Genomic DNA, 18,131 nt, shown 5'->3' on the forward strand with positions numbered 1-18,131 from the left:
CTTCTGTGAGACGCAAGTACCCCCAAGTCCCCCATCATAGGGTCCCAGGGGCCAACTTCAAAATTTCAAATAGCACCATCGGTCGAGTTATATTTCTTTCGATAAATCTTGGAATATGCAACAATCAGAAATATTTACTATATGTAATTTCAAAATGGCCGCCAAAAATATCTGTTCGGTGACAAGAACAACGTGCATTTTTGGCGGCCGTTTTGAAACCCGTGCTTCATATAGCAAATGTTTCTTATAGGCGGTGTTGTATCTATCCAGAGAAGTATCATCTGCCCCCTGTTCCCATTTGAAATGTAGCAGTTGATCCCTCGACCCTTATGATGGGGCCCTGGGGGTCTTACTTCTTACAAAGTTTTCTTGGCCCTCGATATGAGTACATTCCTGTGCAATTGGATTTGCAACATCTCTTTTCGCTTCGCAGCAATTTGAGATCACAATTTCGATGGCATGTTAAGACACAACATATATTTGTGGCGGCCATTTTGAAAAACATGCTTCATATAGCAAATGTTTCCTATAGGTGTTGTTGCACATTCCATGATTTATCGAGAGAGGTACCAATCGGTCTCTGTTGCCATTTGAAAGTTTGAAGTTGGCTCCTGGAGCCTTATGATGGGGATCCTGGGGACACTTGCTTCTCACAGACTTTTATCACCCCTGACCATAGTGCATTCCTGCACAACTGGATCCGTCACATTTTTGTTCGTTTCGCAAATCTTTCAGGTCACAAAGTTTGGTGGGGCACCCTGTATATTCCCACATACGACCCAACCATGTCATAATGTTCATTACTTCTATTATCGGTAGTTGGCTCAATCCAACCATTACATGTTCCCCGACTTGACATTGCCTCAATCACTCCAGCATTGATACATTCCGAGTGATGCCTGTTGCCGGAATTTTCTTTTTGTGAACCGAGTGGCCTAACTATATTAGACTTATCTGGATTTTCACGGCCAGTGTTGCCAACTTTGAAACTCGTTTTTCTTTTCGACTCTAGGTACGTCGGTTTCCTACATTGTCGGTGCTTCTTGTTTTGTTTATTCTAATATGCACAGCTCGTGATCATAGAATCATTATGCCCAACTCCGTATTTTCCATATTTTTTATACTTCTGTTTTTTTATTTTATTTTTTAGATTGTACCACTGATTATACAAGTCATATCTTATGTTCCACATGACAGGATGACACTAAATGTTGCACTACCATCATTTAGTGCTCTTTGCAAAACATGTACATTTTATTGCAGTTGGCAACACTGTTAACCCCACTGGTGGCCTTCATTTGTTCCCTATTGTGGCAAGTCTCTTTCTATACATCACCTGTCAGCATTGTATTTTGCCCTGCCCCCCTTTTTTTTTTGCGGAATTTGCCCTTTTCCCCGCTTGTCTAACCTTGCTGTTTGCCGAACTTCCACCCCTTATATTTCTTGAAGCTATTGCTATGGGCAGCTAATTTTTTGAGAATGCTCATCTCTGTTACTGCTCTTTCAATTGGCATAGGCCACATCTTTCACTGCAACTATCATTTTCGGAAGGTTCCCTTGTGAGAATATAGACGTCAGTCCCCTGACCCCATGCGCAGCAGTTCAGTAGACGGCGACCAATTAACGAAGAATGCTGGGTAACGGTTAACTCGTATGTTATAACAACTAAATCGTTTTAGAGTAAAACGACACATGTTAAGTTTTGTCAGACACAAACTTAACAAAATATTTTGTTTGCAACGCGTAGATATATATTTTAAGAGTTATCTATACCTGTCAAACTGTTCCTTACATTTGGTATAATATCAATAAATACAAGATTCTGGAGTAAGTATAGTAAGTATAGTATGTAATATACTTTTTCTCTTTTTCTCAAAACTTGATTTTTCTGACTTGTTTTACAAAAAACGATCAAATTAAACCTGAACATTCAAAAAGAAATCAAATATCTCAAATATGAATTTAATGCAGTAATACCATACTTCAGAGCGAAAAAATTTGGCAGATGTTAATCCCCGGTAACTGCGTGGTATTTACGTTAAGAGTGAAGGTGTCCCATGAAGGACATAGTATATTGAAAGATGAAGAAACTGACGTCTAAACGACTTGCGTCAAGTCGTTTAGAAAATGACAGTAAAGTTTACATAGATGTTAGAGGGTGCTTTCGTTTCCTGGTGGGAGATGTTTCTGCATAAAGAATTTCAAATCTTGTGAAACGATATAAAAAGTGCCTTAGTTTTAATGGTGAATAAGCTATAAAGTAATGTACTGTCAAATTTATGTACGATACAGTAATACATTTCATTTTTTTAATATGTATAAAAACTATTCTTCCTCCAATTATATGTCATTGGTAACTAAATGAGTAGTTTTTTGAATCACCCTATATATTTAAAAAAAAGACACTGGCAAATCTACTTAGAACTTTAATGTTATTATAAGACTTTCTACGTCTCCTAACCATTGTTATTTAGTAAATTTCGATTACATTCTGATTGAGAAACATATCTTATACTATACCAAATAGTTAATTCATGCAAAGTGCGTTGTAAAATACGTACATAGAATAAATTGGATTGTAGTTAAGATTGTCTAAAAGTGAAATTATCATATATTCCTTAGGAGAGAAGAACGAAACTAAAACCAGTCGACGGGGTAAGTCTTTAAAAAATAATTTTATGTCAATTCAAATTAGTTGAATTTTTTAAATTGACAAATATAAAAATATAAAATTGATATACTTTAGATGAATTGTATTTCTTGTTGGATAATGTTCATTTGGAGACGTTAGCTTCTATGTATAGTCAAAAACATTCAAAACTTTGTGTTTGTCACAAATTAGAAAGCGTGATTTTCACAGAATAAACTCTTTTCTTATGTAGCGTTCCTATCTGATATCGGAAGCAGAGCCTATGTCAAGAGGTCAGCATCACAAGGATACTGAGACCCAAATAAACGTTGGCCTGTCAACACCACCCTTATCCGACTGCAGAAGGTTCTAAAAGGATAACCAAAACCTCACAAAGAACTTCGAGATTGATAATTCAGCATATGAACAAAACAACTCTTTCACCAACATTGAAAAATACGCATGAAGCTTCCATAAATAATAAGAACAATTTCAAACAATAGCTTTTATTACAATAAAAATAAAACAATGTGAAAAGCAAAAATTCAATACTAATAATAATATTCTTTCATCTCTCTTTTTTCTGTTGATGCTGATGACTAATCAGGACATGAATTTTAATCAAACGTAGTAAGCAAAATTACTATTTACTCAACCTTTCCTATCCAGTAATATTAACTGTCAATCAAAGAATAAGAATTATGACATGAATTTCAAAATTCGCAATTTTCACAGAGATAAATGATCTAGAACAAGAGATATGAGAATATTCCTTCGGTATATCTTAATTCATTCAGTATGAAGCAATTAAAGATACATCACAATCGGTAACCAAGATAATTACAAAAAATTGGGAGGAGAATCTCAAATTTCTAGAATTCCGAACATTAAAACATAGGAAACAACAGCAAGAAATGACCGTCCAAAGCATTCTATTTCGTCGATTATAATTTCTAAAGTCGTGCTCCATCACGATAGTCGCCCACAGTATTTATCGATTAATATTTTAACACCAAAATTAACAAACGTCTACTGGGATCAAATCTATTTCCATAGAACAATTAACTGCTGAAAACAGAAATACAACATCAATAATTACTACACACTTCGGGTTTTAACCCATTCATCAAAATAATATTCTGAATTATCGATCAACTTTGGAATAATTAAACGGTCCTGGAATAGCAAAAGGTCCTAATCACAAGTCAGTTGGAGAAGAATTGACAACCAAGAAACAATCCTAAACAAACGACAACCAGACTACATACACTTAAAGGACGACTCACATTTCATAATCTTCTTACTCTCATTTTACCTTCGTATCTTCTCAAAATTTTTTCAGCAAGTCGACTACTTTATATCGAAACAATAATAATTTCGGCTAATACAACTATTCTAACTTTCTCATGGTGACTATCACTTAGTTCAAAAAGGCAAAAATGGTAAACCAATCTTTTAGTCAACTACTTCACTAGTTCAAATATTCATGCTTTAGTATCATCGAGTATCTCGAAACTAAGTCAGGATACAAATGGAGAAGTTTAGTGACCAGTCTTATGTCTAATTCACACGGTGGGAATTTTTCTTCAACTGACGAACTAACCTCCCACCTTCTCATTCCGCCTCCCTAGCTCGGGAAAAATACTATTATCTATGTCTTCAAAACAGGCACACTAATTGTACCAAAACTTAGGTCATCTAAATCCCCTGGAAACACTATTGGGCATAGAAAATGTACCTCCAAACTTAGGAACATTAAACCATTCATCAATTATACGTTTACCAGAATGCAGGGAATCTCGTAGCAAAAAAAGAAACAAATGCTTCAAAATTTACACCATTTAAAGGTACCTGGTCTATCCCTAATTCAACTATTTCTGGTTGTGTGATACCCACGCACAATTTCGCATGCTGTCAAAGGCCAACTTCCAATTATTTTCACACACATAATTCTTTCATTACTATTTTAAAAAGTGAATCATCGCACCTCCCGCACTAATATTCTTGTTTCGTAATAAACACTGTAATTACAATAACACCAAAGAATATCGAAACTCCAAAGAGCAAAAGCAGGATCAGAAACTAGATCTCATCCTCCGGGAACACGAAGTTGCTACGAGACACACCCGCCTCATTCGAGGATTCAGGACACAATTCACGTCCACCAAGGACGTGAGTGGTTCGAAAGACCAAAGCGCTGTTATCGCTGAAACGAAATCCACGAGCAGCGCAAGCGACCTTGAGTTGCCAACAAAATGAAGGAATTCGCTTCTCTTTCTGTCTCTTTGCAAACAGAGAAGACATATAGTTTTCTTAACTTTTTTCTAAAATAAATAAGGCACGGTCAATGAAAATTATTACAAATTTAGTATATTATTGAGAATGAATATTACAGAATATTATTATATTTCAAATTTCCCAAAACTTTGCAACGGGATCGTTACACCTATGAGGTAATAGAAAATGTGAGAAAATCATTTTAATTCACAAAGTAACCGGCTATTAAAGCTTTTGTCGATACCAGTTCTGGTAACATAAAGTACTTTATTTTTTGCAAATGCACTTTATACACCGCAAACTGTAACGTGCTCTCGTTATAAATCGCAAGCTCGTTCGTGGAGACTCTAGCTATTTTAATATAGGCTAGGACACGTTTCACATAAAAATTAAATTGATCTATATACGTACCTTTAGTAATAATCATCAATGGTAAGACGACTCCAGAGTATAGGAAGTTGTTCAACAAATACAGGGCAACCATAAATTTAGGCAAAAGTACATTTGCGAAATAATAAGATATTTAAGTTCTTTTTACTAATAACTTTATAAACGTCTTCAAAATATATTCCAAAAAGAAGATACGAAAAGTTTTTCAATACACACATTTAACAAGAACTGTAGACTGTTCCATTTAAACAATCACTTGGCATAATTCATAATCGAACATTAATGTTTTAAATGCTACAATAGTTCCGAACTAATTCACTTGTTACTTTTAATATTAATTCTTTTAGTCAGTAAAGATGTTTTCTTCAAAACATATGTATAATTCAAAAACAAACTCACCTTAATCATGTTATTCCAAGGCGATTGTAATATGTGCACTCATATACGTCATGATCAAAGACACCGTCTAATCTTGGACAATAACTTCTCACGATAATATCACTATTAAATTATAATTCTTTTAATAAATAACGAAATGCAATTCACTTCAACTTCAAGAATACTTCTTTCCTATATATTGCAAATGTAATGCTATTTTACTTTTCGAGTAGCCCATCTAACTTTCGCAAACGAGTTTATACACTTTTTTAACTTCTGGAATTCCAACTCTCCACTTTAGTCAATTTAGTCTGAATGACCTTAACGTCACCCAGAGGGCTATAGCAAGAACAAGTAGTTCCCAATATTGCCAGATATGGCGCTTTAAAATCGCATATCTGGTTGCATAGCCGTTTCAATAGAAATAGGAAAGAAAAAAATTCGGAACGTCAATACGATACACATATCACTCACCCCACATAAAAAGTTTACAAACTTTTTAAATACCCGATCATTTTACCAATACCGTATTCAAAGTTATGAATAGAAAACTTATCGTCAGTTTTACACGTCATATTGAATTAGTATCTATAAATACCTTTCTACCCCAAACCTACTAACTACCACCACATACCAACAAACTCTCATTCATCCAAAAGAAAAAGATAACAAAACTAAAGAAAAAAACTATCCCACAAAATTATTCTTACACCGACTCATCCTTCTACTTACACTATCCAAGTTAGTAAATTTGAGTCCAATGTCGGACTATTCATAACCTTTACAAAATATTATAATTTTCAATTTATAATATGTATTTATATTATAAATTACTCTTATTCTTAATATCAATTAGGTGAGTTTTTTTAAAACCATTTCATATTCTAAAAATATAAATTTACAGATACATACTTGTGTGTCTTCAGTATATATAATTACATATGTACATCGCTGATATCTCTGGTTTTCTACTTGTCTCCAGGGCGATGCTCCATCAAAAATCCAATTGACGTTTACAATCCAGTCAAATTTGCGTTCTATTACATACATTTAATTACAATCCTCTAAATCCGCGTACATTAAAATGTATACATTTTCTTTATATTAATCCCAGGCCTGGAATTATTAAAAAAAATATATTAAAATTCACATATAACTATCACACACACATATATATAAATAGATAGTTTTCCCGAAATAATAAGCATATAATTATAGCTTGATGATACTAATTAATAGGACTTAATTTAGTTGAATCATACATTCAATGACTAGAGTTTAATATATATATTCAATTTCCTACAATTCTTCTACCCTCTCTGAACAGTTTAATCATGTCAATATGAACCTTACGTACATCATTGTTGTTATCTACCGCTCGCACCTGAACAGTATTCCTTCCCAACCAGCGCTCCAGCCATTTTGGGCATAATGACTTAGTTCTTTTTCTTTCAAAGATGATTGAAATTGAGCTTTAATCAATATCTTATTTCCTACTACATATGTATTAGGAAGTCTTCTTTTATCATACAATTTTTTCTTTCTTTGCCATGCCCTCTCCATATTTTCTAAGGCTGTCTTCCATATTTGAGGATCTTTAGTATAAATTTCCTCCAACCCTACATTCCACCGTATATCTAAAGGGTCACAGAGATTGTATGTAAAAACCATTTCCATGGGACTACATTTTGTATCTTCGTGTATAACTGAATTAATAGAAAATTCTATTTCCCATAATCCTCTATCCCATTTACTCTGTTTATCATTGAAGTAAATTCTTAACGAATTTTTAATAGTCGAGGCATATCTTTCACTCGGATTCGAAGCAGCGTGATAGGGAGCAATTCTAATGTCCCTTATCCCATTTCCATAAAGGAAATCCCTAAAATTTTGCAGAAGTAAACACTGAATGATTATCATTCGCTACTGAATAACAAAATCCGTTCCTACACATTAACTTATACAGTTTATTAATAATACACTGACTCGACAAAACTTTGATGGGATCTAGAAAAATCAACTATTATCAAACAATAACGTCCCGAACGACTATCTACCATTAGTCCCAAAAGGTCCTTTTGCCAACAACCATTAACCATTTTTTCATATTGAGATACTAACTGTCCCTGGGGTTTCACGTTAGAACTTTTATTTAATTGACACTCTCTGCAAGTAGATACAAAATCCCTTATTTGTTGGACCATTCCCGGCCATGTAAAGCGGGCAAATATTTTTCCAATTGTTCTTTTTATCCCACAGTGCGATCCGGGCAAAATATTAGAATGATAGAATTGAATGATGCTTTTTGCTAAAGTCGTCGGAAGACATACTTTATAAGGGTTTCTAACTGCCCTAGTTTTCTTGCATAATATCCCCCGTACCAACTTATATCCCTCAACAGTCTTTTTCGCTTTTAGTTGTTTTATAATTTCTTTCAGATCCGGATCATTTTCTTGATGTTCGTTGATGGCTATATTGGCACAAGGCATATTCCATAAATTTATCAAAAAATAATTAGTTACCTGTTCCTCATGTGATGGGTTAACATCCATCTCATCATAATTATTACTATCGTACAACCTTGATAGAAAATCGGCTGAAATATTTAAATTTGTTGAAATTGATTTTATAACAAAATTAAACGAAAAAAGCGATACAATAATGAACCATAACGCCTAACTCTTTTCATATTCTTTATGGCATATACTAATCCCGCGTGATCAATACGCAATTCAAACTGTGAATGCAAATAGGTACTATACCTTTCCATCAATTCCACCGCCGCCATCATTTCAAGTAAATAAATAGGTTTATTTAAATCATATTTCTTGAGGCGACGACTAAAAAAAACAACCGGTAACAAGTTCCCTTCCTCATCATATTGTTGAACTACGCCGCCCAGACTCTTGAGTGACGCATCCGCATTCAAAATAAACTTCTTATTTAAGTTAGGAAGCTTCAACATTATGTGTGTTTCGAACATGAGTTTAATATCGTCTAAGGCTTTCTGTTGTTCGTGCCCCCAACCAAATTTTACAGAAGCACTCCTTAAACGATTAATAGGTTCCATTATTTCATGGAATTGGGGAACAAACTTGCCATAATATTGCAGAAAAGAGCTAAGCGAAATTAAACTTTTCCTATTTTTAGGAGCTGGTAATTTACGAATTACTTCAACCCGTGCTGGGTCCATATACATTTTTCCATTTTCAATTATAAATCCTAAATAGGAAACCTTAGTTGAAAAAAAGGAACATTTCTTTTTAGATAAAGTTAAACCTTTGTCTTCCAATTTTTTCAAAACCTTTTCTAAAATAATTTTATGACTCTCTAAATCTTTTGACTTCATTATGACATCATCCATATACCATTCAACTCCTTCCTCCTTAAGTGGATATAACAGTTCTGTTAATATTTTTAATAAAACGTGACTACGAGCTGCTAAACGAAATGGTAAAAATTTAAATTCGAATAGTCTCCTATGGGTCAAAAAGGCTGTATATCTACGGCTTTCTTTAGTTAGCGGTATTGTTAAGTAGGCCTTACGTATATCAAGATGTGAAAAGAATTTACCATCTGCGAGTTCGGCCAATACATCCTCCATACACGGCGTATATTGAGTATTTAAGCATAAACGAGAATTTAAAGAAGAGTAGTTTACGACCATGCGTTTTGTTCCATCATTATTATTAACTACAAAACAAGGAAAAGCAAATTCACTTTCACTCGTTTCTATTATCCCTTCACTCAATAATTCATCCAAAATCTTATCAAGATCCTTTTGAGTAGCTCGTGATAAAGGATATGCCTTTTTGCGAATAGGAGAATAATCATCTAATATTATATTATAAGAATAATCTGTAATAAATCCAATTTTATCAGAAAATACATTAGGAAATTTTGTAACTAAATTATTAACATACCCTTGTATATGTGGATGTTGGTCAACCACTTCCGGATCCACCATCAAGGATGCCCGCTCGATCTCTGGACTCAGATAAGTATCCCCAGTTGTTTCATGGATATTCTTCATGCATCTTCCAACCCTGCCTCTGTCGGCGCCTCCCAAATGTCTCTGACCACTCGCCAATCCTGGATCCGCCACCATCCCTGGATTTACTGGAATATTTCCCATTGGATCCATTCCATTCTCCCCCATTGATGATAGATCTCCAACACTATTAGCTTTAATGAATAAATTTGTAAAAATTTCGGACTTTTTTAAAGAAGATAATTAACCATTGAGCTGTTCCCTAATTGAACAAGTGGAAGGGGGACAAGTTTTTGAAGAAAATTGTAACCGAATTTTTCCATTTTCCAAAGGCAACACTAATTCATTTTGAACTAAATCAATTTGCGCCTGTATAGATTTAAGTTCATTAATACCCAAGATGAAAGGTGGATTTAAACTATTAATAAGAAAAAACTTCATTTTGTAAACGCGCTTTTGAAATTTGATATGCAGCATAACACACTGATTGAGTGTCACTTTGCTCTGATTCACTCCCACACCAGTAAATTTCTCATTATAAACTGCTATAGGTCTAGCTAAACTTTTATTCCACTCATCAAATATTTGTTTACTGACCAATGAGGCGGAAGAACAAGTGTCCACACAACCTAAATATTGTTTACCCATTATATAAGCCGGAATAAAAGCTGCCACTAAATTTATTTGATCACGACATGAATAAGGTTTTCTAGTCTTTGTCCAACTATAAGGATCACAACTCACTTTGACTGTACATCCACCCTCATCGCATGTTTCGACTCGAACTCCGGTCTCTGTCATACAAGTCAATGAATTCAACTGTTCACTGCCTTCATTAAATTCACCTACACCATCTCTAACCTTCTCGTCGTCTGTATTTTGAACTCCTTTTCTACCTCCAACACTGGGTCTCCTATAATCCTTTCGATAATTCACATAATTCCCCTTATTCCCTGCAAAGCGTTCATTAATTTAGGAAGAATCATGGTCAATCTGACTCACACCACTTCTCGCATATCTAGAATCCAACAACTGAGACTTATCACCAACTATATTTTCTTGCTTAAATAATGGTGAGCGATGCTTAATGTTATAATTCTTTTCCAGCACTCGATCCTCTTTACCACGCCCCCTTTTATAAATACCATCCGGCCCCCTAGTCGGGGAAAGAGTCGTATCCAAGGACAAAAAGTTTTTTGTTTCACCTAAACTTTCCTTCTGAGAATTTATAAACTGTCTATTTTTCCCCACGAAACCATCATCCTGCGGGTATCGAACCCCTTGATCACTTATATGAGTAGAAGACCCCAATCCCTCTGCAAAGCGTCCTACTGGAGTTCTACTCATATTCACCTTTACCATTTGTTTATTTAATAAGGACTGTTTATACGCTTTACAAGTCGCCATTCGATGGTTCGCACCACAAAAATAACAATTAATTTGTTTCTTCATTCCACTATCAGCTCTAGTAAAATTTATCATTGAATTGTATACTTCAACATTTCTATTATATGTCTCGTAATTATGGATATCAGCCATCAGTTCCCTCAAAGACTCCGGTTGTCTATATTTATACATATCAAATTTTATTTGTGGTTTCATTCCACTTACCACTATATCCAATACCTCCCTTTCATTTATTCGGCCATAACAAACTTTATGATAATCCACAATGTTATTTACGTATTTAAGAATGTTTTCATTAGGTTCTTGCATTGCATTCAAGAATCGTATAGTCAAGTCCCGTTTACCTAATGGAGTAATGAGCTTCCTAAACAAGTAACTACTTATATCTGTCCATTGTCTCGTTTGCTCATATACATGCAATAATTCATTATTTAAACGCCCCTGTGATTTACTCAAAGCAGCTAACAACACTGCTTCAATCGGAAACAAACCACCCTTTATTGTATTATAAACAGTGACCATAAAACGAAACAAACCGACATCACTTTTACCGTCTGTAAACGGAATTTGCTTTATTTTCTCACTAAAAAGAGCACTTGTTGTATTAACAGCAATCTTATCAAAATTAATATTGAAAGGAAAAAAAGTTTGATTAATATGCGAAGTTTGCTTTTCTTGCTCCGATCTTAACTCACGACCAAAATTGCACAAATGGATTTGTATTCTCTTTTTCTTTTTCAACCTTTATAAAATCAGCTGTTTCACCACTACTAATGTGCACTGAAGGGAATTCCTTCACACCACTGGTACTACCTGATAACAAGGGTTGAGTTACGTCATCGTACAAACGCAGCTGGCTTCCCGTTCCTGATTCGACACCTGTTACACAACTGCTTGAATAGCTAACACTATTAATCGAAGGACTCTCCTCCCTCCACATTTCGACTTCCAGATATGATAAATCCCAATGACCTCGAGCACATTCAGGGATTACAATTCCTTCATCGCCTCCTACACAACCATTTAAAAGGAGTTGTGACCTAGTATTTTCCATATTTTTACCACGTATTAGACTATTACAAGCAACAGGAAGAAAGGAAAAGAAAAGTACCGGACTCCTTTTAGCAATAAATGATCCATAAGCCACTGCCAGAACCCGTCAAACCGGATTTAATCACTTTCCACATATCCATATTTTCATCAATACTATAATTTTTATAATTATATCGTCCTTTTTCCTCAACTCTATTAATATATATATGCCACTTGGTACGCACATATATTATAATAGATTCAGACTAAAATTCTTGTGTAACGTGCTCTCGTTATAAATCGCAAGCTCGTTCGTGGAGACTCTAGCTATTTTAATATAGGCTAGGACACGTTTCACATAAAAATTAAATTGATCTATATACGTACCTTTAGTAATAATCATCAATGGTAAGACGACTCCAGAGTATAGGAAGTTGTTCAACAAATACAGGGCAACCATAAATTTAGGCAAAAGTACATTTGCGAAATAATAAGATATTTAAGTTCTTTTTACTAATAACTTCATAAACGTCTTCAAAATATATTCCAAAAAGAAGATACGAAAAGTTTCTCAATACACACATTTAACAAGAACTGTAGACTGTTCCATTTAAACAATCACTTGGCATAATTCATAATCGAACATTAATGTTTTAAATGCTACAATAGTTCCGAACTAATTCACTTGTTACTTTTAATATTAATTCTTTTAGTCAGTAAAGATGTTTTCTTCAAAACATATGTATAATTCAAAAAACAAAACTCACCTTAATCATGTTATACCAAGGCGATTGTAATATGTGCACTCATATACGCCATGATCAAAGACCACCGGCTAATCTTGGACAATAACTTCTCACGATAATATCACTATTAAATTATAATTTTTTTTAATAAATAACGAAATGCAATTCACTTCAACTTCAAGAATACTTCTTTCCTATATATTGCCAATGTAATGCTATTTTACTTTTCGAGTAGCCCATCTAACTTTCGCAAACGAGTTTATACACTTTTTTAACTTCTGGAATTCCAACTCTCCACTTTAATCATTTTAGTCTGAATGACCTTAACGTCACCCAGAGGGCTATAGCAAGAACAAGTAGTTCCCAATATTGCCAGATATGGCGCTTTAAAATCGCATATCTGGTTGCATAGCCGTTTCAATAGAAATAGGAAAGAAAAAAATTCGGAACGTCAATACGGTACAATTACATGCATCAGAATCAACGAATCTTATATGAAAAACCCCACATAACAGAAAAATTTTAATCTATTGTGTGCTTAAAGTTTATAATAATATGCAGCAAGTAGGTACACGATATAGTGCTTTATGTGTTTACAAGCTAATCTGTTGATCTATGTTCGTATCGTCACCAAGTACACCTCCTTCTTTTGAAAAAAGAAACAGTTGTTTAATATAATAAAAAAAAGTCTTACATACGGATTTATTCTGTTCGAAATTTTCTGTTTCATTCTTATGCCATAACGTAACACTACAAATATGATCCAAGATGAAAAGTACAAGTGTTCTACAATTTTCTTTTAATAAAATTTAAAAATTATTTTACTTTTGGAACTAAATATACACTAAAATAAAATGAAAATAGTAAATATTTTACAATACTGTCAATTAGAATGTTTTCTCATTCTGCTTTTTCATTATGTAAATGTACTTTGTATAGCACCAAAAGTTTTCAAATAAGATCGAAATTTTCAAAATTTGGAGTCAGAAATATTCGTGCACTATTTCCATTCCTTTATAATTTTACACTTTCTTTGAAATAAAAAGGAAATAACGGAGACATATCCCATCACACTTCATAGATGCAGCCTGAGATGAGTATTGATTTATGTAGTTTTGCTTGGTGCAAAATACAGGATGTTCTTACTTGTGATGAAAGTAGAAAACTGAATTTTGATCACATCGGAAACATTTTTTTCTTGCACATTTTAATTAAAGTGTGTATTAAAATTCCAGATATATATATATATATATATATATATATATATATATATATATACATATATATATATATATATATATTTAAAGATACTAAGGTAAATATAAACTTGTTAGAAGTGAAGTGTGTTACAAAAGGTACATTTCCTTCGAAATGAGTTTGGTGAAGGCTCAAACAATGCCTGAACAATTCTTTGCCATGCAAAGGTTCCTTCTTCAGGATAATTTGTCATTATGATAGTGTAAATTTTATTTAGAATACTACTCCTAGTTTATTCTTAATTTAGTGTAACACATTCGCGATATAAGTACGAAATCAGTTACATAGTACGCAGTAGTAGAAAGTTCACTTGTAGTGCATTTGGTCTTTCGTTTGATCCCAGTTCACCCGATGTTAGCCCAGTGTGAGTAGGTACTCTTGAGTTTCTCCGGTTTCTACTCATTTTCTTCATTACAATTTTTCATTCCTTTCTAATCATCACGGTTTCCTTTAACTTAGCTTGCATAATCGTGCGACGTACATTTTAAAGATTTTCGTTCTTAAAATTTTTACGTTACATAGATAACAAGTTACGTTACTAAGAGTATGTGCATAGCATAAGAATAAAGCTTACCTTCAATCAGAGAGTGTGTTGATCAGATAATCAAAATATGTAGTCTTACACTTGTCATTTGTATTCGAAAGTGGAATCCAGAAATTTTTGAAGATGTCTGTAGCAGACTTTACTCGGTGTTTAAGTTTACCTTTGTTACGTCGGACATTTTTTGTGAAATATGAATGCTGAGAAATAATTTCTTAATCATATTGATATTATTTCAACCATTTTTCAATAATTCTATTAATATGACAATGTGCATAACTGCTTTTTAATATTGTGCTCTATCACGCTATAGAAATAAATAGGTACAAATATAAGATGTCGGTCAATACAGATAACTGCTTTTACAACTTCATATTCTCTTATATAATCATTGCAGTTGCGCAACAGAACGAACCTGAAGATTAAGATACTGTCTCAACCAGTCTTCAGCCACCATTTTCGAGTAATACTAGTCGGAAAATATTGGCCTAATATGTCAGCATCTACCTAATGTTTTGTAAAAAATATGGAATAACTGAAAACAGCAATCAGTGGCATTGACTTTGGCTTGGAGGTTTTGGCATGTCTTTTGGACTATTCACAAGGATCATTTCCGATTTTTGAAAATCGACTTGTGCTTTAACTATTGAACCAACGTTTCTGAACAGTTGTATTGAATTAATGTTGTTTTCTATTAAAGAACAAACTTTGTTCATTCTATTGGTTATATATTCAACACTTAGGCGGCAGTCACGAAAGAAGTCAATTTTATATAGCGGAAATCAAACAAATTAATCGAAATATTAATACGAAAAGTATTCTTGTTTGACATTCATAATGCTTGAAGGACGAAATTTGTAATAGACAAATGTCAGGTTATACAATTTGAGAAATTTGGAGAATTTGGGATAGTCATAAGTTTAGTTAAGTACATATAGAATCACAAACATATATGAATATTGAACTCAACAATTACGCTTAAGTATTTGAGTATATTGACTCTAGCAACGAAGAAAATAAATAACTGTTCTCCTTTCAATTAGTGCCGTAGAGACTTGTAGAAAACAATATAAGTAAGGACCCAAAAATTCTATTACTCAGAAACTACAAGCGTGATAAATACAATTGAGAGAGTATTCCGGAATTAACCAGCACTTGTGCTTATATGAGAAACGGCCGGGAAGAACTTCAATCTTCTGACAATGTATGCAATAGTTCAGTTGACACTGAGCCGTGAAACAAGGTTGGGTTGCAGTTAACTCGTATGTTATAAAAATTGAAATTGAGAGATCGAATAGAAAATTTTACGAAAAATATGAAAATATTAACGTTACACAATATCTGAATGCGAAAAACTTTCGGCAGCTGATATTCATTGTCAATTATGTAGCACTCACAGAAGAAAGGCGATGAGTGCAGTTGTCCTATGTGAATAGTGTAACATATTGAAAATTATGGGAACTGATGAGGACGGTGCAGCAAGAAGTAGGTACCAATCAGTATTCGCGAATAAACTTGCAAAAGCAATGGACACGGGCGTAGCTGTTGAGACACATGGAATACTGGCTAGCGACTCACCGCTTCGATAATGAAAATGAACTGCACTGTGCTGTCAGCAGATGGCTTCACTCCTACGCACTAGGTTTATATGAGTTGAACACACCTTGTAAAACGTTATGACAAGTGAATTAATTTGGATGGTAAATATATAGAAAGGTAGTGTGATGTTGTATTTCTCTACTGTACAGCAACACATTACTTTACTATAATGTATAAAAGGAGTTCTGTATCACCCATTGTATGGCATGTATATAAAAACGGGAATCTTTTAGAATTGCCCTTGTGCTAGTTGCGAATATTTTCTTTAAGAGACACCACCAAATTAACTTTAAAGTTTAATTGTGTTGTGACAAAGTTTTTGCAATATGTCTGAATCGTATATTTTTAATACATGTCTTATAGATGTACAATGATAGCTATATTTTATTGAGTGTTAAAATATCGTATTTAATTTTATTATAGTTGGCTTATTCATTATTCAATTGTATCAATGACATGATTTTGGAACTGCCATCAATCATATTGTGATTAAATGAAGCTGAATATTAAAGAATTATATTTCATTTTCTTAATAGGTCGTTATAGTTCAGACTTCTACCGTAAGTTATATGTTTTAAATTACATTCACTAAACATATATTGTATATTTGAGTGTAATTTATTAATATATATTATGTTTGAAATTTTGTATTAATAAACTAGCTAGTAGAATGTACAAGCATAAACAAAAAATGCTATACTTATACTTACGTAAATCTTAATGAAGTAGCAATATTTTGGATCAAATACTAATATTATATATAGAATACCTATCTTACGAATGACTACGTCCTGTTTATTTCGATTACAAGAAAAGTTTTATTACGTGCTTACTACTTAACCCTTATACACAATGTGGAGTTAAAATTGAAACCAACCTATTTTTTTTCTATAGTTATTAAAACTATAGAACTAGAAGTATAGTTGTATAGTTATTAGAACTATAGTTTCTATTGTTCTATAGTATATTTTTTCTATAGTGTTTTCTCCTAGTTTGTAATTTATTAAGAACACTCATTTTTTGATTAGTTTAAGATACAGGAGAATTGTAGCTTGCTTTTATAATATATTATACCAGAACTTGTATACTTACATGATTTGTACGAATATGAGACATCATTTCGAAAGATATATGACAGTCTTACTACAGTAATAATATTGAAAAAGAAGAAGAAGAAGAGAAGAAAGAAGAAGAAGAAGAACATCTGTTTTGCTTTCTAGATTGCATTCTGTCTATTCGTGCAGTAATAGTCAACGTTTATCATATATTATTCATAATTCTTAGTGTAGGCGTCTGAGACCCGGGGACGATTCACGGCGGGATCTCGTGTCGTTCGAAATCCACGTTAAACAGTATGTCTCGTCTCATTTAGCCTCGCTCCTGAAAACGATGTTAAACTCAAAATCAACTCAAATCAATTCTTATTGTAGTAACTTTTACTGTGTAATCTTTGAAAATGAGTGGTATTGCACAGAAGCAAATAATGCACAAACTATTACATGATAGTGAAGATACTGAAGTGTTGAGAGGACATGGCACAAGAAACTGATTTAGATTTTTGCAACAGGAGTGGTTATTGTGATAAAGCATCAAGTTGTGGAACTGACAAATATAACGATACATTAATTGGCACTTGAAATCCAAGGAGGAATGCAATTACATAAGTTAAATGTTCCGCATCCAAAGACGGCATTTTTAAACAAGCGAAGTCCCAAGACTTTACAAACGTGTATATGGAATGTGATGAAGAGAATCAGTTGATCAAGTAGAAACGTTGCTGCTTCGTCACCGAAATATGCATTGGATATATTCATAACTGCTGAGCTTTTCCACCAGGTAATACTGTGTACAAATTTTGAAGGTAACGTGTTGTAGTAAATTTAA

The 18,131-nt window shown here is 33.4% G+C and overlaps 1 protein-coding gene across 1 annotated transcript in view; it reads left to right on the forward strand.

Moving 5' to 3' along the window:
- Positions 1-18,131, forward strand: part of LOC145683627 (uncharacterized) — a 497,638-nt gene that overhangs the window by 258,473 nt on the left and 221,034 nt on the right. Inside the window, exons 60-61 of the mRNA XM_081754963.1 lie at positions 2,623-2,655; positions 16,784-16,807. Of these exons, the coding sequence (XP_081611089.1) occupies positions 2,623-2,655; positions 16,784-16,807 (57 nt within the window). The remainder of the gene's footprint in view (positions 1-2,622; positions 2,656-16,783; positions 16,808-18,131) is intronic.

Source organism: Thermobia domestica, chromosome 4 (genome assembly GCF_964235325.1).
Source record: "Thermobia domestica chromosome 4, izTheDome1.hap1.1, whole genome shotgun sequence".
NCBI lineage: Eukaryota > Metazoa > Arthropoda > Insecta > Zygentoma > Lepismatidae > Thermobia > Thermobia domestica.